Raw genomic sequence first — 23,905 nt, forward strand, 5'->3', positions numbered from 1 at the left:
TTTAAAAAAATATTGTTTTATTTATTGTGTTCTTAACATAGGATAACAGTGAATTACAGTGTAATAAAGCATGACCGGTGCTTCGTGATAGATCGGCAGTAGTTGTGCAATATGTTCATACGTCACTATGGAATCTGATGTCAGAGTCGATATCGAAGCCCACATTTTTAATAGGTTCAACGTCTGGCGAATTTTCATTGAATATCTCTATCAGTTTATCTGTTCTTGGTTGCAGATTCGTAACAGAACCCTCCGGATAATCTGGTCTTTTGTTATAACTATTGTCGTCCTTCTGTTTGTGACGAGACGGCAGTATGAATATGCCAGCGGTGATCTCTTTCGTATTGCTCTCTTGCTGCTCTTGCGCTAACTCGAAATTTTTACGACGCAAATCTGATATGTCGTACTGATAGCGTTCCGGCTTGTGCCGTTCTCTACAAAACATGCAAAACGCAATCCACGCAATCAAGAACCCCGCCTGTAATTAATAAAAATATTACACGTATTTTACTACATTTTTTAAAAACGTAGGATAAAAATTCTTACCAGTATCAAAGCGCATACAAATCCAACAATGTAAGTGGACATATTAATCGTATATATTTATTTTATTGTTACTCTTGAACGTTTTTGTGTGACACGAGTGGTGCAATCGAGATTAGAACAGTCGCTGGCGATCGGTCGAACGTCGTCTCACTCAATTAAAGCCAGTTGTGAACTCTTTAAATGTGTGATGTCATTGAAATGATTGAAGTACCTAGCTATATTTGGCACAAAATCTTGAGGCAATTTATTTTTTATTTTATAGGGAAATTAGTACAATTCTTGGTTTGAGAAATATTATAGCTCACAACACAAGATACACGTTCAAGTTAAGATGTGTACTGACATAATATGGCGTTTATTAAATATGCGTCGATGTTATTGAGTACTCATTTATAGTTACTTTAATGCGTATTATGTTAATAAAGCGTTGAAACATAACTATTATGTTGTTTTGTTAGGTTTGCTTATAAGTATATAACATGTTTTTATTTTAAGCGACTTCAAAAAGGAGGTTTCTAATCCCACTGCGTTTTTTTTTGTGTGTTGCTACCACATAACTTTTTACTGAGTGAACCAATTTTGGTGATTCTTTTTTAAATTAAAAGCTGATATTTGTCATATGATCCATGGTTGTAATTTGATGAAGATCTGACAAGTACTTTTTTAAATGTCTCTAATTATGCGTATTTACTTGACTATTTTTTATCTACCGATATTGTATTACTATGTAGGTAATTGAAGTTGGTTTTGTTTTTCGTTTGCCAACCAACACAATTGTTGTAAATGTAAAAATTGTATATCATAAGTGTTCAAATAATTTGTTTTTTCTGCAATGAGGAACAAGTCTTTCAAATCTTAATATAAAAAAGAGTTATGAACTTTTATGCCAATTCTTGCATTTTTTTCTTTTATTTGCATGCAAATATTTATCTTTTATATTGTTTAAATTTTATTTTATATAAATAATAGCGAAATCGACTGGTCGGTTCAACTTCGCATGATTCTATAACGAGTCTCTGAGAGTTGTAATATGTTGTGACCGACTTATCTACGGTTACCAACGTAAATTTCTATATAAAATCCAGTTTCTATCTGACATATGTATCTTGTTTCGTGGCTGTGATAGAATGGTTTGCGTGCAATATATTTTATTCCGATTTAAGAAAAGCGGAATTTCTTCTTCAAATATGAACTGATTTTTAAAAATCTTCTTAAGCTTTCTTATGTTCATCTTCGTTAAAAAAGGAATACACCAGAGTCTTTAGGAAATCGAGAGATGATAGTAATTTGATTGATTTCTCATATTTTGGGTCCGTTTGTTTAAATGTCGTTCTCCTATAATACATAAATATAAAAAGCGTGGTCGTATACAGCTTCTCAATACTTTTATGCAAAAAAATCAAGTTGGTGGTAGTCATTACTTTGCAAAATCATTGTTTACAAAAACAATTACCTAAATAATTTTGAAACTAAAAATAAGTGGAAACATTTAAACAAAAGTTTTAATTAAAAGCATTATCCATGTATTTAAGGACATACTATACATATATATCATAATAACAACACAATTTTTGTGTATTTAAATACATAAGCCTCAGAAAAGTAGAAACCAAGATCAAGCAACTGAGATCTACTCTATGTATCTCGTAACAACGTATTATATAATTGAATTTGTGCTAAAAATCGATTTTAATTTATATCGATAAGTTACTAAATGAGAACAGCATCGACGCAGTTGTAGTTAATTACATATGTGCTCAAGCCATAACAACCGCTCTGGTGTAGTGGTGCGAGTAGGCACCTAATCCCGAAACCGGTTTGCGGGTTCCATTCTCACTTGTGATGGATATTTGTATTTGTACAAATATTTCTTTCCGGTTTACAAGTCTGTCCTTGTTAGTCTCCCCACCGTATTTCGGAGAGTATGTTAGGCCACCGGTTCCCGTTGTTAAAATATCCGCTAACCCATAGTGGAGCGGCGTGGTGGATCATGCTCCAGTCCTTCTCCAACTTGAAGAAAGAGGCCTATGCCCAGCAGTGGGATGTTACAGGCTGAATCGTACAAACGCTTTATTAGGAATACGTCAAAAAATCAAATCTTGTTTAAATTTAATTGATCTACGACTACTGATTATTAACATGACCACAAAACAAGCACTAGCTTGCGAATAAATAAAGAATAGTAAAAATCAGTACACCAAGTAAAGTTATGAGGATTTGCAATGCTTCGGGTACAGCAGACGTCCATAAACTACGGTATTTGCTTATGAGGCGATCTCTACATTTATTAGACAGGTTTTGTAGTATAAAAATATCAAAGTCAAATAGTAAAGCAGAGAGTGACAGAGGAGTGTATCTAAACTATAAAGAACTAAGGTATGCCGTAAACCGCACGTGTATAGGAAACATAAATTGCATGATGTACAAAAACGCAGGGGTAACTAAAACTCCGTCGACGTTAACTTACTCAATATAAAAACAGTCCTTTTTCAATAATATAATGAAAAGAAAGTTTAAATATAATATTAATATTAAAATTCTGTTTAATGTACTGTCTTTCTTATTTTTTTAAAGTAAAACTTCCATACGTACGCTTGACTTGGGGAGTAAGCTGGTAAATGCGTGACCAGGGCGTTACGAAAAGTGTGATCGGGGAAGGGGAACAGAGCAAGAGAGAGAGGTGCGAGTACACATTTTCTTTCTCTTCTTTTATATGCTCGCATCAAATGTTATACATATAATGCTATTATTAAAATCTTTATTTGTTTTAAAATCTTCGTTGTGTGGCTTTTAGTTGTGACCATTTGACATTTCATCAATGTCACGTGAGATGGACAAAAGGTTCCGGAGGAGTTTCGGTTCGCTTGAGAATCTACAATAACCTCGAATTAATTTCGAAGGAATGCTGTGTGGTTACGGCATTAAAAATTTAGCCACCCGCTCTCTTCCCGTGGGTGTCGTGTGTGGACTAAGGGATAACACAGTTCCACCACCACCTTGTAACTGAAAAAGCCGACTGATGGCGGGATAACCATCCAACTGCTGGCTTTGAAATACACAGGCCGAAGACGGGCAGCAGCGTCTTTGGTGCTGTCACCAATCTGTTTGCCCAGCATGGTGACTATGGGCAAAACACATGAGTCCACTCCATTGTTGTGCGAACTTGTGGAGGCCTATGTCCAGCAGTGGACTGTATTAGGCTGAACCGATGATGATGAATTTTGAAGGTATATTATTAGACATAGTTTTAATTATAAATTAATGTTGAATACAATTAAAGTAATAAAACTATTTAGCATGTTCGTTAATTAGTGCTATTAAAACATCTAAGGCGTTTAGAAAAAATCTCCAGTGCAGGACAACATATCATATAATACACATAATCACATATACTAGTGGTCACCCTGTGGTCGAAATTCGACCATTATTAATTTAAATTATAAATATATATATATATATATATATATATATATATATATATATATATATATATATATATATATATATATATATATATATATATATGACATGCAGTAAAGACGAACAATATTAATCTATAGTCTATAATCTATTCTGTATTTGACTGACGCGTGTGTGTCAAATATATGGTAGTGTGTGTAATGTTTTGTTATTGATATAATGTATTTTTTGTGCATAATTTAAAAAAAAAAATTAGCATTCTGCACGCCTCCTCTATATAGACTGTAAGTGTGCGAAATTTCACACTCCTCCATCCACGCAATTTTAGTAAAAATGGGTACAAAGTTTTTGCTTCACGTATTAATATATAGATATCATATCATACAATATCTATCCATTTAATAAGACTCTCTTCGTTCACTTTAATATGACGATATCGCTATGGTGTAGTGTTGCGTGCACCTAGTAGGCGCTCAATCACTGACGAATGGAGGTTCGGTTCCCGTTCGGGATGTATATTTGTTTTTGTACAAAAGTTTTTTTTTCCCTCATTTGCTGTCTTTGTGGGTCTCCCCACCATGCCTCGTTATAGATCGCTACCGGTGGTCATCATAGACACTAGAAGAATATATTCTTTACTATGAGTAATAGTGGCTAGGAAGAATTAGGCTTCGTCCCTTCTCCTACATAGAGAAAAAGGCCTATGCTCAGTAGCGGGATGATATAGGCTGAATTAATCAAATCAATCGCCTGCTCGCTAAATTTCGTTCGTTACGATTTTCCTTCGGTAATTACGTTACAGGTAAATAAAAAAAAAAAAAAAAAAATAATAATCATTCGTCTACAAATACTTAGTTGAAAAATTTTAACTGTTTTCTGTTTATATTTATACGCCTAATAATCTACTTTACTTTTCACGTCGTAACAAATTTAAAGGGATATAAAATGGTAGAGGGTAATTTTTGGATGCAAAAATATTAGCAAGCCCTAGAGATGGACGTAACCACTGTGGGACAAGGTGGGTCCAACAAGAACAAGACAAAGCAAAAAAATATTGTAGATTTTAATAAGGAAATTTTTAGGAAGATTTAGCCAAAACCCCGTAAGCTTATTATAAGGATATTAAAATAATGTAGATAGTGAACGCAACTGAAAAGTTCCAGTAAATAAAGATAATTTATAATTTCTACTATGTATTGAATTTTTGTATTTTTTAGTTTTTGTCCCACTTCTACAAAATTCTGGTGACGCTTATGGCAATATTATTGGCATATTAAACAACTCTATTATTCAGGGATTAAAAATTTCATGTCTTTACTGTTATAATTTTATTATTGAAGTTGGGCACATCAGGAAATACCTTGCTCAAAATCTAGACCAGCCCGATTATAGAAGTCACCCTTACACATCAACACATCTCAACCCTACACAAGATCACAATCAAATAAAACTGCGGTCGAAAAAACGCAGTTGGCGGTCGAAAAAACGCTTGCGATGCTTCTGGAGTGTTAGGTATCTATAGTATACGATATATATATTATAGAATTATAATAAAAAAGCTTACGTCACTACAACACGCATGACCTTATAGCCTTCAAAGTAATGTACTCGTACGCTTAAAACTCAAACAAGATGTTGGTATGGACTTGACTTTACATTTTTGAACTCTTTTTCTAATTTTTTGTTTGCAGATGACTTAAATTTTGTTCCAGAGTCTGATCCCGCACACATCTTTAAAGTTTTTTTTTTTTTTTATATCACTAGTTCGGCAAACAAGCGTACGGCTCACCTGATGGTAAGAGATTACCGTAGCTTATAGACGCCTGCAACACCAGAAGCATCGCAAGCGCGTTGCCGACCCTATACCTAATCCCCCCAGGAGCTAGATATTTTTTATTAGAGGTTATTGACCATCTGATAAAACTACGCGAGATAAAAAATAGGATAATAGTGAAGGATGTTGTCAATCATGCAGAATTTTCACAACATATAAACGATCGTTTGTTTTTTTGATTGTTCTAATTTTGTGATTTGCAGATTAGGTATATAAAAATCTTTTTGCACTTAAAATACAGTTTAGCAGGGAAGCTATTATATAATGTAATATAATATTATGCGATGGTTCATAGGGTCTGATCGGAAACCATGAGTCTGAACTATCGGACATAAAAGCAAGTGGAGTCACGAGCTATGTTATATATGTAAGTATGAATTTAGATTGTACCTACTGACAATCATTGTTAGCGTTATTACATGATGGCAACAATGGTCTTTATACCGATCAATCAAATGTCCCGCCGGATGTTGCGGACTTGACCCCCTTGCCTAATGTTTGAGGTCACCTCTATTTTTGTCAGTAAAGGTAAGAATCAAAATCAAAACTTAAACTTGGCTGAAAAAAATATGAAAAATCAGAAATCAAAATGACGTTTGACTTTGTCCCTTTTAAGTCGTTTGAGGCGTCGACATTTTGAAATTGCAGTATAAGTACTTCATGTCGTATAGTATACGAATGTTTTTAAGGGTCAGTGAAAGATGCAAAGGCAATTAGTTCTTTCAATTTTTTTTCCAATAAGCCTCAATTGAAAGTCATCCTAGAAAGAAAAAGAAGAAGAAAAAGAACTCTTCCTAATCTCTTCCTCTGGGAAAGCAACACATTACTAATTTTTTGTTCTGATTATTTGTGAGTCGTCTTCAAGAAAATTCAAAAAGAGAGTTATGTTTTTAACTGATATTTATATATCTGTCTGTTCATATATTTTTTCCTAATTGATGGCCGGTGGCCTCTATTTCGATAAATTATGCATTGTTAAAATCGTCTTGGTGACATAAAGGCAATGAAAATCAAAATTGTAAATTTTAATTTCATAAAAAAAAAAACTATTTCAATTAATGATAAATATTAAAAAATAGTTTCTTTTTAGTTGTTTCTTTTGTAGTGATTCGTTTACAAACAAATATCTCAATTCATTTTTATGTCTAGATTGACTCAAAAAAGTTTCCATTTGCGTCATTAATTGCGTTTTTTTTTTGTATTTTAATAGAGGATATCGTATTAGTTATACATAATCTTGATCCTTTAAAAATTATTAATTAAGACAAAAAAATAAAGAATAGCTGTTGTGTACTTATTACTCCGACATATTCACATAAATAAGACAGACAAGCTTAATATTTAAAATGATAAGTCTATTATAAACTTTATTTGTTAATGTATTTCAAAATTCAAAGAATGTAAAAATAACATTTAACATTTATTTCATTACTAAAGGCTGTACTGAACTAATTTATAAATTTGGTTCATTTGGAAAATGAAGATATTAATATATAATCCTTTAAATTTCCATAATAACACGAAGAATTGTTTAGTTGTGGAAATATTAGGATTTAGTTATTTATGTCTTGAAAGCTAACCGTAAGATCACGATTCTAAGCTTTGTAAAACATTCTATAACGACTTCTATTTAAAGTTGGTAGGGCAAATATTCTTCAATTGCGTTCAAGGCAATCTCTTTAATCAGATTTGAGCCTATTGTATTTTTATACAAACACTATGCTACCGTTTAAGGTCGTTGTGGGTGTCAACTCGAATTTATAATAATTAAAGCTCGTTTTGTTGAGTCATAACGCAATGTCCAATCCTTAATCTATATGTATTCGCCTTTTTCTTGATAACGAATCAGCAATATTTATTTATTCGATTGTAAAATTAATGTGATTAAACAAAGAATCAAACGTTTCAATCGTGTAATGTTTTATCTGTTAATTAACAAACTGTTAAGGATATTTTATACAAGCACGCCATCAAGAGTTTGATATGAATACTAAATTGATGTTGAATCGTTTAAAGAAACTAATGAAAGAATATATTTGAATACTCGATGCGAATGATATCAGTTAGTCTTTGCAGTATACAGAGTGACTTTTGATTAACTTTAATGCTATAATAGGTGTAGACATCAATTTTTTTAGAGAAGTTGAAGGAAGGAGCAGTGGCATAGCGAAGGGGGGGGGGGGCAGGGACCAAGCCCTGGACGCTACTCACAAAGGGGCGCCAAATGTTTCGCAAAACAAAAAAAATGCTGGACATAGAATATGGTTTTCGAATGAGGGAAGGGGGGAAGCCGCTAAAAAGGTATTCTACTCCGGGCGCGAGTTAAGCTCGCTACGTCACGTGTAAGGGGACTTTTGGAACTTAAAAAGTTTATATCGAGTTAGATTAGCAACATTACAAAGAATATTTAAAAATAAAAAAATATATGTGAACAAAGTGCGTGACACTTCATTTAAGTTATTAGTATAATTTGTAATTGTTCTTTGATGGATATTTGATCTGCGAATTGGTTGCTATGGAGCTGTTTTTTCATATTAAACGATTGTGAGAATTATATTGTAAATGTAAATATTTAAATAATGGTTATTATTAAGAACTGGTGAAGCAATAGCTTTAAATGTTGTTTCTCTTTTCAGGTTAGTTTATAAATAATTTAATAGTAAATAATATTTTGAAAAAGAGTTTATATGCTAAAATAAAAAACTTCTCTTTTCAGAGCAACACAATTATTGTTTTACTGTTCATAATATACAAGAATAATTATAAAATAAAACATTAACTAATTAATTAATCGAAAAACTACTCGACTGCAATAAACAAACTTAAAACAAGCTTGTTTTTTATTTAGTTATGTTAGTTGATGAATGGTCACGTAAAGCCGTGACTTGTGGGTGGTATATTGTTGTTGTTGTTTTAGCCTTCGTCATCGATTTGAATATCTACCATATACATCGTGTTATAACAATAGCTTGAATTATTTGTGTTGACATGACTTTCCGTTTCCGTAATGTAAATGCGCGACAAGTTCTTCTAACCTTCATAAATATATAACACTTGATATAAGTATTTTCCTCAACTCTGATGCTATGTATCAAGCGACTATTAATAGAAAAAGAAGAAGAAGAAGAAATATACTTTATTGTGCATAAAAGTTAAAGTACATAGGTATCTTAAAAAAACAAAAACACAACACAACAATAATATAAATAAATAATAAATATATAAATAAATAAATTAATTAATAAATACACAAATAAATATATACATATTACATTATTTATTAAAGTTAATTTATATCTATACTCTATAAATATAAATAAAATTGGAGTACCTTTTTGTAATATTAAAATTTGATAAAAATTGGTTCAGTAGTTTCGGAGTTACATACATTTAAATTTTTTATTGTTACTGCCCACCCCCGTAATCCTTATTGGGCATGAGTTATTCTATAATTGTGTTTGCTCGTAAACGAAAAAAAACCGACTTCAATTACATCGACGAGTTATACAACGTAGATCGACGAAAAAATAGTCAAGTAAATACGCGTTATCAAAGATTACTCAAAAAGTAGTTATCAGATCTCGATAAAATTTAAATGTGACCACATGATAAACATCAGCTTTCGATTAAATTAAAAATTATCAACACAGTACACTCAGTAAAAAGTTATTGCGGATTTTCGAGAGTTTCCCTCGATTTCTCTGGGATCCCACCATCAGATCCTGGTTTTCTTATCACGGTACCAAACTAAGGTTATCCTGTTTCCAACAAAAAAAAATTATCAAAATCGGTAAAACAAGAACATTTGTAAAATTTTGGTACGGTCTTATTAAGACATACTTACATTCGTATTGTTTTAGACATGGTCAAAGAGATATAATTTTTGATTCTTATTATTATAAGAATCAAAAATTATAGAAAACGTTACAAAAGTTTTTATTGGATCTTGGTTTTTTGTGCCACTACATATAAATTCAATAATATTAGACTTCGATCAGAAAATATTCTTTTTAATAAAACGACAAAAAACATGTGAAACATGGTTGAACGAGTCCAGCACGAATATATAAAAACATGATTTGAATTTTGCAGCTATGGGTCCTAAAATTCTCTGATATTGCTATAGTCGGTAAATTTTTAGCGTCTATAATATTCAAAAAGAAATGGATTAAGGCAACGAAATAAGTAATTAATATTGTAAAAAGTTACAATTAATCATTATTTTATTTGCAAAATGAAACAGTCGCACTTTTAAATAGTCTTTTGCTCGTTTGATAATATTAGATATTTAAAAAAAGATTATAAAAGATCCCACCAAAAACATTTTCATGTAAAATGTTGCCAAGACGAGATCATATGGCTCGCACTGTCAAAAAGTTATCAGATCTCATGTAGAGCCAAGCTTCTAACTCTACACGCCCTAACTCTACAAGCCCTAACTTCACAAACTCTACACCTTAGTCAAAATATGTGGCTTGGCCGTTTCGCTACCGTCACGTAAGGTGAAAAATTTATTCACTGCTTATTACTTTTCTGTTATACAATAGTTCTATTAAAGAAAAAATAAAAAGAAGAAGAATAATTGATATACATATAATACAAATAAAAATAAAAAGAGAATATATATATATATATATATATTCTCTTTTTATTTTTATTTGTATTATATGTATATCAATTATTCTTCTATATATATATATATATATATATATATATATATATATATATATATATATATATATATATATATATATATGTCAACACTAGCGCCGTCATACGCAATTAGAAAGGAATTTATAAGCAACAGATGCAACGATCGCGCCACCTAGCACATTGTTCGATAAGTCATCTACCCTCATTTATTATATTATTCGAGTTATTCTGACGTGTACGAAACGAACGGTGCAACCGCCGCTAAGGCAGTCTTGGCTCTGGCTTGGCACGATACACTTGTTGTATCCTGCTAGTAGCTTAACCTAGACTTATTCAATAATTAATTTGTGCAAACGAATTAATTGTTATCTATTACGATTAATTTGGCTAGGCGGGACGTATAACTCGAGCAGTGAAGGTGAGCGTTGATACGTATTACAAAGGAGGCCTCCTTAAACCTACACCTGGGTCGCAAGTCCTAGGCACTGCTCTGAGTTACTCCCTCCGCCACACGATAGGCTCGATCGGAATGCTGAAGAGCGCGCACGCATCCACGTGTTCGGTGGACGTTATAATTTTGCTATAATCTTTATAAGTACTACCTACATAATATTGTAAAGAGTGCGAGTATAACCTACGCCCGCGTCCTGCAAGTATAGAAAAGGAGCTTCCAACAGTCGAAAGACTACATATATATATATATATATATATATATATATATATATATATATATATATATATATATATATATATATATATAAATAAATAAATAATAAATAAATAAATATTTACACAATACACACACGGTCGTCTGTTGCTAAAGTAAGCAACTTAATGCTTGTGTTATAGGTAACAGCCGACTGGTATATAGCTACATATTTTTTTTTCAATAAACATACTTATAAATAATACATATATAAATATATAAATAAATATTTATATTACACCCAGACTCGGGGTGGGAATCGAACCCACAACCCTCGGAGCAGAAAGCAGGGTCACTACAAACTGCGCCAACGGGCTAGTCATATATATATATATATATACATACATATATATATAATGATGTAAGTTTTAGATATACGACTGCTATCATATACGATGTTATAGTGTGTACTATACACAAGCACGTTAGCGCTTCGCTTGTTTTTTTATTCTATATATTTCAGTAAAGCTATTTTGTATGCGGATAAACAATCAACGATAATGTTCTCTACCATCTTAACAGCTTGAGGAATGAGGTGATCACATTAGTAAAATTTCCGTATAAATCCTTTGTTTGTTATATTACTACATTACAAGTTGTAGGAAGTAATGAATCCTTTTGTATTCTCTTTAAGTACATTTTAACGAGTGCTGATGTAATAGAGATAAAAAATGATGTCAATAAACAAAATATGCTGTTGTAAATATTACATACGAGTGTATGTATTCTAGACTATTTTTTGGAAAAACTTTATTATCTCTATCTTGGAATATTTTTTTAATACAAAGACTACCATGACCTATTTTTCTATTTTGTAATTTCTTATTTTAATATACGAGTAATTTTCATTAAAAAAAGATGAAAAAATTATAACCCACAATAATTAAAATGTATAAATATTTGTATCAGTATAAAATTTATAATTTTTACAACAAAACTTTACTAAAATATTACATTTTTTACGTATGGTAACGATTTAAAATACATTAATTTTAAAATGTTTATTGTTTACTAAGGAAGCACTATAAGTAAATACAATTTTTAAAGCAATATAAATATAAACAGATAAGGCGATGAAGAAATTAAAAAAAATGCTTGTGTTAAAAAAAATTACAAAGTATAAACGGCAGGCCTATGTTTGTTTCCTCTAATTCAGCATTAGGATATTAACCATGTCATTGGAAAAAATATTTTTACTTATTTCGTAAATTTATTTATCAAAGGAATAAAATGAAAAGAAAATTATATTAACTACTATGCGAAATAATTAATAAATTTGTGCTAAAATATTGTTGTGACAGTAAAAAAAAATACATTCAAAGTAATATAGAATCCAGAAATACAAGTTTTGTTTGAGCCGTCTTGTAGAACTCCAATAAGTGGGTTAGAAAAAATAATAAACAAAATGGGATATTTTTAACATGTCGATTTTTAGTAAAGATCCCTTGATTAACAATTAAGAATTCTTTGTTGTTATTTAAGCGCAAAATTAAATTGAAAGATAATTGGAAAATAAATCTGATGTTAGAATGATGCCAGTTGGAATGTGGGTACGATGACTGGGAGAGGACGAGAGCTAGCAGATGTTTTGGAAAGGAGACGAATAAATATAGCGTGCTTGCAGGAGACGAAGTGGAAGGGACAGACAGCAAGAGAAATAGGGGCGGGTTGTAAGTTTTATTATTGCGGCTGTGATGGGAAAAGAAATGGCGTAGGTATAGTGTTAGATAGAGAGCTCAAGAACAAGGTGATGGATGTGAAAAGAGTGAATGATAGAGTTATTGCAGTAAAACTGTTGATTGAAGACTCGGTTTTAAATGTCGTTAGTGTGTATGCGCCGCAAACGGGATGCGATGACAGTATGAAAGAAAGATTTTGGGAGGATTTTGATGCGGTAATAATGAAAGTACCAGAGTGCGAGGAAATATACATTGGGGGGGACTTTAATGGACATGTGGGAAGGATGAATGACGGGTATGAGAGGGTGCATGGGGGCAGAGGTTACGGAGTTAGGAACCGAGACGGTGAAGCTCTACTTGAAGCAGCCTTGGCCTTTGACTTAGCAATAGCCAACACATTCTATCGAAAACGGGAACAACACCTTATCACATACCGTAGTGGTCTACACTCTACCCAAATTGACTACATTCTTTTAAGAAGAAACAGGCTAAAATCGGCCAAGGACTGCAAGGTAATACCGAGTGAGAGTCTCGTCTCCCAGCATAGGCTACTGCTCCTGGACTTAACTCTGAAAGTTCAGAGTTTAAATAAGAGCCCGAAGCCCCCAGTTAGAACGAAATGGTACAGATTGGATGATAGGGAGGTGGCTGCAGAATTCCGGGAAAGAGTGGTTGGTAAAATGATAGAGATGGGAGATATGGTGGGGATGGGAGTAAACGAGTGCTGGAGTGAGATGGCAACGTGGGTGCGAATTGTGGCAAGGGATGTCTTAGGGGAAACGAAAGGGAAAAGGAAGATAGAGAATGATACATGGTGGTGGAATGAGGAAGTACAGACGATTTTGAAAGAAAAGAAGAATGCTTTCAAAGAATGGAAAAGAGTGGAAGATGGAAATGACAGAGAAAAGAAAATAAAAAGATCAGATTACCAAAACATTAAAAAGAAGGCTAAGAAAGCAGTCGCTATCGCAAGGGCCAAGGCTCAAGATAAGTTGTATCATTTTTTAGAGAGCCCACAAGGTCAAAAAAAAATCTTTTTAGAATATCAAGAGAGAAAGAGATGAATGCAAGAGATGTAAACCATATGAAATGTATAAAAGACGAAGCGGGGAAGATTTTGACGGACGATGAGGAAATAAAAGAACGCTGGAAGAGATACTTTAATAACTTGATGAATGAAGAAAATGAATGGAGCGGAGTGTTAGAAAATGTACGAAGTAATGAAGGAATGGTGAAAGAGGTAAGTATAGAGGAAGTGAAGATGGCAGTGCAGAGTATGAAGAATGGAAAAGCAGTTGGGCCAGATGGTATACCAGCGGAAGTATGGAAGTTTTTGAAGGCGGATGGATGGAAGTGGCTGACTTTATTTTTCAATAAGTTGCTGCAAGAAGAGGTCATACCCGAGGAATGGTGCTACAGTTCACTGGTGCCCATTTTTAAAAATAAAGGTGACATACAGGACTGCAGCAGCTATCGGGGAATAAAGCTCATGTCACATAGTATGAAGATATGGGAGAAAGTGATAGCGCGACGAATGAGAGAAGAATGTGAGGTCACACAGAACCAATTTGGATTTATGCTGGGCCGGGGAACTACGGACGCCATATTTGCACTCCGCCAACTCTGCGAAAAATATCGACTCGCACAAAAAGACCTACATATGGTGTTCGTAGATCTGGAAAAGGCATACGATAGGGTCCCCCGTAAGGTTCTGTGGTGGGCTATGAAAGGGAAAGGAGTGCCAGAGAAGTATGTACGACTTGTTCAGGCGATGTATGATAGAGCTAGCACCCACGTCCGGTCCGAAGCCGGGGTAACTGACAAGTTCAGTGTGGCTGTAGGTTTGCACCAGGGGTCGGCTTTAAGCCCGTATCTATTCCTCCTGGTAATGGATGTTCTAACATCAGACATACAGGAGAAAGCACCCTCGTGTATGCTGTTTGCTGACGACGTTGTTCTTGTCGGAGATAATGTCCTTGAGGTACAGAGCAGACTGGGAAAATGGCAGGAAAGACTGGAGGGCGCGGGATTGAGGATAAGTAGGTCTAAAACCGAGCACTTGTTCTGCGATTTCAGCGGTTCGTCCGGTTTTTCCCATATTGCCTTGGATGGTGTATCCCTACCAGTCTGCTCCGACTTCCGCTACCTTGGGTCATTAATACAAAATGACGGCAACATAGACCGTGACGTGAAAAATAGAATAAATGCGGGATGGATGAAATGGCGACAAGTCTCTGGAACAGCTTGTGATCCACGAATGCCCCTTAAACTTAAGGGGAAAATCTATAAAACGATCATAAGACCTGTCGTAATGTATGGATCGGAATGTTGGGCAACAAAAGTGACGGATGAAAGAAGAGTGCACGCAGCCGAGATGAGAATGCTAAGATGGATGTGTGGAGTAACGAGGAAAGATCGGATTAGAAATGAGTATATAAGGGGAAGTTTGAAAATAGCACCCGTGACAGAGAAAATGAAGAGCAATAGGTTAGCGTGGTATGGGCATGTAATGAGGAGGGATGACCGCTACGTCGGTAAAAGAATGTTAGGGATGAATGTCGAAGGACGAAGAGCGATCGGCAGACCGAAAAAGCGATGGATGGATTGTGTGAGTGAGGATATGAGAAAGAAAGGAGTAAGCACTGAAGTGACGAATAATAGAGAGGAATGGAAGAGGAAAACATGTTGTGCCGACCCTACATAAGTGGGATAAGGGCAGGAAGATGATGATGAGAATGATGCCAAGTTGAACATTAATATTACACATAAATTATACTTGATCAAATATACACATAATCTCCGTCCGTACTTTTAAATAAATTTAATTTATTCTCTAATTATTTTTCTCAGTGAGTCATATAAAGCGAATTAGAATTACTAAAGTAAGTAGAAAAGAATAAGTTTAAATAATTATTAAAATAAAGAATAATCTATAATATATATAAAAGCGAAAGGTCACTCACTCATCACGAAATCTCCGAAACTATAACACCTACAAACTTGAAATTTGGCAGGTAGGCTCCTTATAGGACGCAGACATCCGCTAAGAACGGATTTTACGAAACTCGACCCCTAAGGGGGTAAAACGGGGGGTGCAAGTTTGTATGAAAGTCCTATGTTTTTGAAGTAAGAGACTTGAAATTTAAAATGTGTGCTCTATAGATGATGAAAAGGTGTCCAAATAATGTATCTTTAGAAATAAACTCCCTTTTGGGGTTAAAACGGGGGATGGTAGGTTGACTCACTCATCACAAAATCTCCGAAACTATAACACCTACAAACTTGAAATTTGACAGGAAGGCTCCTTATAGGGTGTAGACATCCAATAAGAACGAATTTTACGAAATTCGATCCTTAAAGGGGTAAAACGGGGGTTGAAAGTTTGTATGAAAGTCCTATGTTTTTGAAGTAAGAGACTTGAAATTTAAAATGTTCGCTCTATAGATGGTGAGAAGGTGTCCAAATAATCCATCGTAATCTATATATATTATATAAAAAAAAAGGTCACTAACTCACTCATCACGAGAACTCAAAAAGCACTGGATGGTCTATCTATCCAGGTTGGACAAAGATAAAATTTGGCAGGGAGGTAGATTATAGTTAGCAGACGTCCGCTAAGAACGGATTTTACGATATTCCACCTCTAAGGGGGTTTAATTGGGGTTGATAGTTTGTATGAAACATATACAGCCTGAACATAAAACTAAAAATGTGGTGTATACAGAGGTTTTATAAAAATAACTATTAAATTATACCAAATTGTGTCTTTTAAAAAGTTACTCAGTTTGATAAGCATTTCAAGTGACTGAAATAAAAAAATAATTTGCGTTAAACATCTTAATAGTAATGCATATCTGCATAACCACGCGGACGTAATCGCGGGCAACAGTTAGTGTATTATAAAACAAAGTCTCCAAAAGTGTATGTGATCGATTCGCTCAAAATCTACTGAACGGATTTTCATGCGGTTTCGCCATTGGAGAGAGGGCTCCACCATTGGCAAGAGGAAAGTTTACGGAACGGATAAGCCGATTTTGATGAGAGTTTCACTGGAAGTTTGCCAGGAAAACTTTGTGACACACTAATTTCAACGCGGGCGAAGCCGCGGGCACAGCTAGTTATATATAAACAAAAAAAGTGCGTTCGTACAAAGTACACATGTCAGAAGTGAAACTTCTTTTGCAAACTAATTTTTGAGTCTCGTTTATATTTATACAAATCTAAAGCTTTAGATTTCCGTTTCAGCGCCATCTAGTTAATTTGCAATGCAATCCTATCGATATAATGTAACAACCTTTGTAGTTACAATAGTACACGCGAGGCGGCTCTGTTGTTCGACAAACCGTTTCACATCTTCGTGACACTAATATTATTATTATTGCGTTTCATCCGTTAAAATTTTACCCTCATGCGTCTAAAGAAGTTACATTAAAAAAATATTTTTAATTATTTTTTAATATACCATGTTAAAAAGTCAAATATAAAGTGTTACTTCAAAACAAATAAAGATTTTATATTTTTAACTCCATGCTAACAATTATTACAGCAACTATCCTCTCTTTCTTTAAACAACTTCCTTTCTTCTTTCCTTCAAATAATAACGCCTGGCTTTTTTGATTGACTAAATAAACTTTGCTGTTTCCGCCATTATAGAACTTTACTCATGTGCAATACAGATGTTAAAAAGCTTGTAATCATATTAACGCAACAATACAAGATAAGAAACAAATTCTTCCCTTTTATATTTACACGGATAACATACAACAGAAAAAGATAGTAGAGGTAAAATATTATAATTGTTAGTAAAATTCATTTTTATTTGTGTTTTAATAATATATAATTTATACATATGAATAAAATTGAAGTGTCTGTCTGCAATTTCAAAATAACTGTTTTCTCAAGTTATTATTAGCGATAAGTTGTGTTCCTGTAGGATCAGCAATACACTTGCGATGCTTCTGGTGTTGCAAGCTTCTATAATTTAAGGTAATCGATTATCATCAGATAAGCTGTACGCTTATATAAAAAAAGTGGCCATCGTATAGGTACTCGAAAATGACGTCAAAATTATTTGACAGACAACCCGCGCATTGTAGTTGTGCCCTGTGACCCGTATATAAAATATGAGTCTTGTAGATATTATATATTCATTGCCTAAAATACAAAATTTATGTTAAAACTTGATAATATAAAACCAATTGTTAGTAGGAATTATGTAACTAAATTCAAATTCTTATAAATCAATATTTGCGTAATCTATTTTCGTACCGGAATAAGGTAACCGTAGGATACACAAAACCAATTGTTTTGTTGAAAAAAGTTTTTATCACGTGCGAGCCTACACAGCAAAATTACTTGAGGTTGACACACGTTTCGTTCTAATAATATGTTAGTTTGGTCATGTCTATAGAGATACTTATTATAAAGCTGATGAGTTAGTCTGAACAGTTGATTCGAATTGATAAATTATTTTAGTTTTGGATAGCTTATTTATCGGTGAAGGCTCCTTTTAGTCGTAGCGTGATGTTATAGAACTCGATGATGTTACATAGAAAGAGAGTCAAAGAAAAATGTTACCAAATCGAAGCCGACTTCAGCAGGCATTGGCATTCAGCCTGTAACATCCCATATGGGCATTCTCTTCCCATATTACTCCATGTTGAAGAAGCCACCTGCCTCCACACTGCTCCACTGCGGGTTGGCGGACAAGTTCCCTACTATGAGTAGCGATCGCCATCAGGTATTTATGATAACAACCGGGACCAACCCGACTTAACGCGCTTTCCGAGGCAATGTTGGGAGACACAGAGGACAGAGATCCAAAGCGGAAAGAAGTAACTGTACAAATACAAATATCCATTTCGAGCGGGAATCGAACCCGCAAACCGTCGGTGTTTTAGGCGACTACTCGCATACCACAGCGGTTGTTGTCTCTAATAGCATTACTGACATACAAAGAATAACTCTCTTAGTGTGCTCTCTCTGTGTGCGATGCCGCGGGTGCAAGCTTATTCCTGTATCTAAGCAATTAAAATTTATTATAGATTATATGATTGTATTTTTTAATTTTAAAAATTCAAAGGTTGTTTCGGAAATTTGGAATTTCTACGGAATAAATAAAGTTTAGTGGCAAAATAACGTATTGTGAACTTGAAAAATCAGAATATTTTATCTAATTTTTTATAACGTACTCAGTCATAATGTGTTCTGCGTCATTAAAAAAAAAAAAAAAACTTGTAATGCTTACGCTTAACGAAAAAGATTTGCTGATCAATAAGTTTCGACGTGTTTTCCTTCTGAGATGCATATATATATGAGATTGTTAGACGTTAATTCATGCAGTATTAGCACAGACCAGAAACAAGAAACTCGGAAACGTAAGTCGATTCCTTAGACTTTTGTATCTGTAGTGTATTATGGCTTTTTAAAGCTTGCTTTAATGACTTATTTTGATATATTTGATTTCTAGTATATAAAAATAAATTTAAGTATATTTTTCTTTATAGGTTTTGATCAAAATATAGTGCGGAATAAATCATGCTATTTAATACTGAAATTATAAGTACTTTTTTTATAGTGATTTATTAAAGCTGTATTACAGAAAACTAAAATAAGCTAGCTTAATTAAAGAGTGTAAAGATTGCTTTTAATTTAAATTACAAAATATTTTTTTAATAATTGCTACAGCTCCTTTCACTTTATCTAGATTTGCATATTCATATCCCTGACTTATATTTAATCTTGGTGTTTAGCTGTAATCGTCTTAATAATAGAAATTATTTTTAATGATCACTTGAGACTGTGTCCCAGTACTGTTTTAATAGTTGCATTTAAAAGAATAGAATAATATATGATTAAATTCTATAGAAACATTGACAATTACAAACATAAATAAAATTTTATTAACTGTGGACTTACAGACATAAAAAAATTTTAAGAACTTAATTCAATATACCTTGTCAGTTTACTTATTTAGTTACAATATCTTTTATATAGGTACCTAGTAAAATTTATCCATTAATTTATATAAAGTTGTTGTAAAAACAGATTTACTGTATTTTATTTTAGATTTACACTAATAATGTATTTATTCGACAGTATGAAGACAATTGTGATATTAGCAACCGTACTGGCGGCAGTTCTCGCCTATCCCGCCGATACTTACAACCCTCGCTATGACAACTTTGATGCCGAAGAGCTCGTGAGCAACAAACGCGTTCTAGAAAGTTACGGCAAGTGCTTTCTGGATAAGGGTCCATGCACTGCTGAAGGAAATGACTTCAAAAGTAAATTTGCATTTATTATTTTATTATTAACTTATGGTACTCATTAAAGTCTGTTATTACCTAAACCACATGCAAATGGTAATTTGTCTCAAAAGATGGTAGAGCAGACTACGATATGGTTTTTGACTGGTGAGTTTGTCAACTCACGTTCGCCACGCCGTGTGCGTTAAGGTTGTAAAAATATAGTCAAGAATATTTGTATGAGTATGTAATAATGCATGTTGGACTGTCAATTTGACTCTAAAATATTATGTTTTGTTTACACACATTAAATTGTTGGGTTGATACTTATTATTTACAAGTATTGTATAAGATGTTTGTATTTACATATATATGAAAGAAAACACGCGATCCTTTACAATGTCTTTACAATGACATTTTTTATTCAGAACACAAACTGTTTTACTAGTTATCTAATGTACTTAAAATTTGTCATACACAAATTAGGACTGTTAGTACAAAGAACAGTTAACATATAGTTGGTTCAATGGATTTGAATAATAATTCAATTTTTAAGGTGTTAAAATATTTGATGTTTACAGAGGTAATTCCAGAAGCGCTACGTACTTCTTGCGCTAAGTGCTCGCCGAAACAACGACAGCTGGTCCGCATAGTTATTAACGGTTTCAAAACTAAAACTCCTGAACTTTGGGAGGAACTCAAGAACAAAGAAGACCCCCATGGCGAATACAGAGAAACTTTTGAGAAGTTCATTAACGCTTCCGACTAAATCCTGTCGACAACTGTGGATTGAAAAATAACTAAAAAGTAGATATTCCATATTTCAGAGTAACTTACTTTTTGTAAATTCTTTGAAAATTTCGCGTCGATTATGTAATACATAAAACTTTTACACATCACATTGCTCTACAGAACTATATTGTAAGTATCTATATATAATAAATATTTTTATTATATTATGCTATTGTTATTTCCTACTAGCTGACCTGACATACGTTGTCCCGTCCTGCGAATTGTTGAACGCATAAAGTTGAAATAATTGTAACTTTATTTGAATTTTTTTTTTAATTTTTACGCAAATTTCTTAATTTTTTATTGCATAGAAACCTTCTACAAAGTGTTATAAAGCATTGTTTAAAATTGGTCCTGGCGTTGTTGAGTTTAGGGCTTAGCAACAAATTTATCGATATTATTAGATATAAAATTTAAGTATATACTATCCGCTATCCACCAACCCGCATTGGAGAAGCGTGGTGGATTAAGCTTTGATCCTTCTCCTACATGGGGAAAGGGGATTATGCCCAGCAGTGGGATATCATATAATATAAATCAATAATTTTTGAAGTTTTTAAAAGTAATTTACCTATTTAATTTTATTGCTACATTTACTAACAAATTATACAATTCCCTTTGAAAACTCTTTATGTTCAAATCAAAAAACGACACCAGCCTGAGCGCGCTTTCGTACTTACATACATTACATAGTTCTGGTGTGGCTGTCGATTAGCAGTGATGTTGAGATGTTGAGCTGAGATGTGTTGGATATAAGTTGTGCTGAGATTTATTCTTGATAAAAAAAGTGCCTTACTTTACATACGTCTTTCGCCTCGTTACTACAAGTAACCAAAACCACTGAATTACTCTATTCGTGTTTATTTATGTTTGCTCATTAACTTAGATTTAGTTATTAATTATGTCATAAAAAAATATTACTATTAATATTAGAGTAATTTATTAAAGAATATTAGCACTGTATTATAGTAGTCTCGTAGTAGACAGTAGATGTCAGACAACTACCTATGTAATTTGAACATTATATTACTAATGAAAAACACTTATACTCGTATAGCCTATTCGCATTAAGAAATAATTGTGTTTGCTCGCAAACGAAAAAAAAACCGACTTCAATTACATCGACGAGTAATACAACGTAGATCGACGAAAAAATAGTCAAGTAACTACGCGTTATCAAAGATTACTCAAAAAGTAGTAATCAGATCTCGATAAAATTTAAATATGACCACATGATGAACATCAGCTTTTCATTAAATTAAAAATTATCAAAATCGGTACACCCAGTTAAAAGTTATTGCGGATTTTCGAGAGTTTCCCTCGATTTCTCTGAGGTCCCATCATCAGGTCCTGGTTTCCTTATTATGGTACTAAACTAGGGATATCCCCTTTCTAACAAAAAAAGAATTATCAAAATCGGTACATCCAGTAGAAAGTTATGCGGTATATTACAACGTAGGTCGACGAAAAAAGCGTCAAGTAAAAACGCATTATTAACTCGAAAAGTAGTTGTTGCTAGATGTCAAATAAATTTAAAAAAATTTGTCGAAATCGGTCCACCCGGTCAAAAGTTCTGATGTAACATACATTAAAAAAAAAAAAACAAAAAATTATACAGTCGAATTGAGAACCTCCTCCTTTTTTGGAAGTCGGTTAAATAGTGATCGCTGTCACTAGGTTAGGATAGCCTTGACAAATATTGAATGATAATTATTATGAATCAATTTTTTTTTAATAAGTATATATTTTTTATAAACAAAAAAATAATAAATACCTAATAGAATTATAAAATCGTTCGTGAATTATGCACTCATTTTAGCCAATTACACAATAGGCTTTTAAGATTTTTTTTATTTTTTTTTTATTTTACATAACTGTTTATTTTATTTATTTATTTTTAATTATTCAAACAGCAAAATAAACATTTCCTTTTTATTTGTTGACTTGTTGTACATCAGTCGTAAGCAGTTAGGGTAGGGGTATATTTTTTACGTTATAAGTTAACTTGAACTTTGTAGCTGATTAGTCAATTTTTTTTTGTTTCCATTTAATAAATCATACCATTGTGTTATTTTACAGCTGCTAAATTAATTGTTTTTAAATGTTTAAGGTACTATTGCTATAAATTTATTGTTTGCTGAATTTATAATATTGCACATTATCAATTATTTAATCATCGTAATTATGTTAACCAGTATTTTTATAATAAAATTTTAATTTTCTAAATAACTTATACGCAGGCAGTGTTTTAGTTGTAAACTGTTTAAAAGAGAATAATTCTAAAACAATGAAATTAAGAACATAAATGTAATTTTTTTTATCCAGCAACTAAACTAACTGTATTTATTTATGTATGTATTTTATGTATGTATGTACATGTTCATGTAAGTTTGTATGTAGTTATGTATACGTGTATTTTATATTATTTATTCTGAATAAGGTTATAGATTTACTTGCTGACCCCGCAAACGTTGTTTTGCCATATATTTTATTAACCTTCTCAACCCCCCTCCCCCCTCTCCTGCCCTATAGCTTAGGGGTATATAATACAAAAATAGATGTTGTTCGATTTTCAGACCTACCCGATATGCACACAAAATTTCATGATAATCGGTCATGCCGTTACGGAGGAGTTTAACTAGAAACACCGCGACACGAGAATTTTATATATTACATAATAATAATTATAAACCACTCTTGTACTTCTGTGCCTCGCGATAGCAGAAATTGTCATCGCCATGGGTAGACTGGTAGAGATCTCTTCTAGAGATAAGTTCGCCCTTGCCAGCTTTCTTTGTAAATATGATTTTTACTTGTTTCTTTTTTTTAAGTGCAATAAAGAATACAAAATTTGATATTTTCAAAACTAAACCACAAAATAGTTATTTTGTCCTCCTGTTTTGCATCAACCTTTTGTTACAGAATAGGTTTTAATAATAATGTAAAAACAGAAAATCATAATTATTTTCCTTTATTTAAATCGCATGAGTTATATTTTGCTTTTGTTTCTTCGAAGGCGTTTTAATTT

The 23,905-nt window shown here is 32.9% G+C and overlaps 3 protein-coding genes across 3 annotated transcripts; 2 read left to right on the plus strand and 1 right to left on the minus strand.

Annotated features, from left to right (window-relative positions):
• On the minus strand, positions 1 to 908 carry LOC123661536. Its single transcript, XM_045596494.1, has 2 exons — positions 547 to 908; positions 1 to 478 (listed from the first exon to the last, which is right to left on the minus strand). Exons 1-2 carry the CDS (start codon positions 586 to 588, stop codon positions 116 to 118), a joined length of 405 nt encoding a protein of 134 aa, XP_045452450.1. The 5' UTR covers positions 589 to 908; the 3' UTR covers positions 1 to 115.
• Positions 909 to 12,714: 11,806 nt separating this feature from the next.
• LOC123661846 (craniofacial development protein 2-like) lies at positions 12,715 to 19,362 on the plus strand. Its single transcript, XM_045596785.1, has 2 exons — positions 12,715 to 13,668; positions 19,345 to 19,362. The coding sequence occupies exons 1-2, from the start codon at positions 12,715 to 12,717 to the stop codon at positions 19,360 to 19,362; spliced, it is 972 nt and encodes a 323-aa protein (XP_045452741.1).
• On the plus strand, positions 19,107 to 21,041 carry LOC123661711 (allergen Tha p 1-like). The gene is made up of 3 exons (XM_045596657.1): positions 19,107 to 19,215; positions 19,937 to 20,124; positions 20,667 to 21,041. The coding sequence occupies exons 2-3, from the start codon at positions 19,938 to 19,940 to the stop codon at positions 20,852 to 20,854; spliced, it is 375 nt and encodes a 124-aa protein (XP_045452613.1). The 5' UTR covers positions 19,107 to 19,215; position 19,937; the 3' UTR covers positions 20,855 to 21,041.
• The last annotated feature ends 2,864 nt before the right edge of the window (positions 21,042 to 23,905 follow it).

The sequence above is a fragment of the Melitaea cinxia genome, chromosome 17, assembly GCF_905220565.1.
Source record: "Melitaea cinxia chromosome 17, ilMelCinx1.1, whole genome shotgun sequence".
In the NCBI taxonomy this organism is placed as follows: domain Eukaryota; kingdom Metazoa; phylum Arthropoda; class Insecta; order Lepidoptera; family Nymphalidae; genus Melitaea; species Melitaea cinxia.

Bases quoted from the DNA above. Each gene is read 5' to 3' on its own strand.
- LOC123661536 (XM_045596494.1), bottom strand. From the start codon at position 588: ATGTCCACTTACATTGTTGGATTTGTATGCGCTTTGATACTG. The intron at 479-546 runs GTAAGAATTTTT...TATTAATTACAG, and splicing joins TTGTATGCGCTTTGATACTG to GCGGGGTTCTTGATTGCGTG.
- LOC123661846 (XM_045596785.1), top strand. From the start codon at position 12,715: ATGACTGGGAGAGGACGAGAGCTAGCAGATGTTTTGGAAAGGAGACGA.
- LOC123661711 (XM_045596657.1), top strand. From the start codon at position 19,938: ATGAAGACAATTGTGATATTAGCAACCGTACTGGCGGCAGTTCTCGCC. The intron at 20,125-20,666 runs GTAAATTTGCAT...TGATGTTTACAG, and splicing joins TGAAGGAAATGACTTCAAAA to AGGTAATTCCAGAAGCGCTA.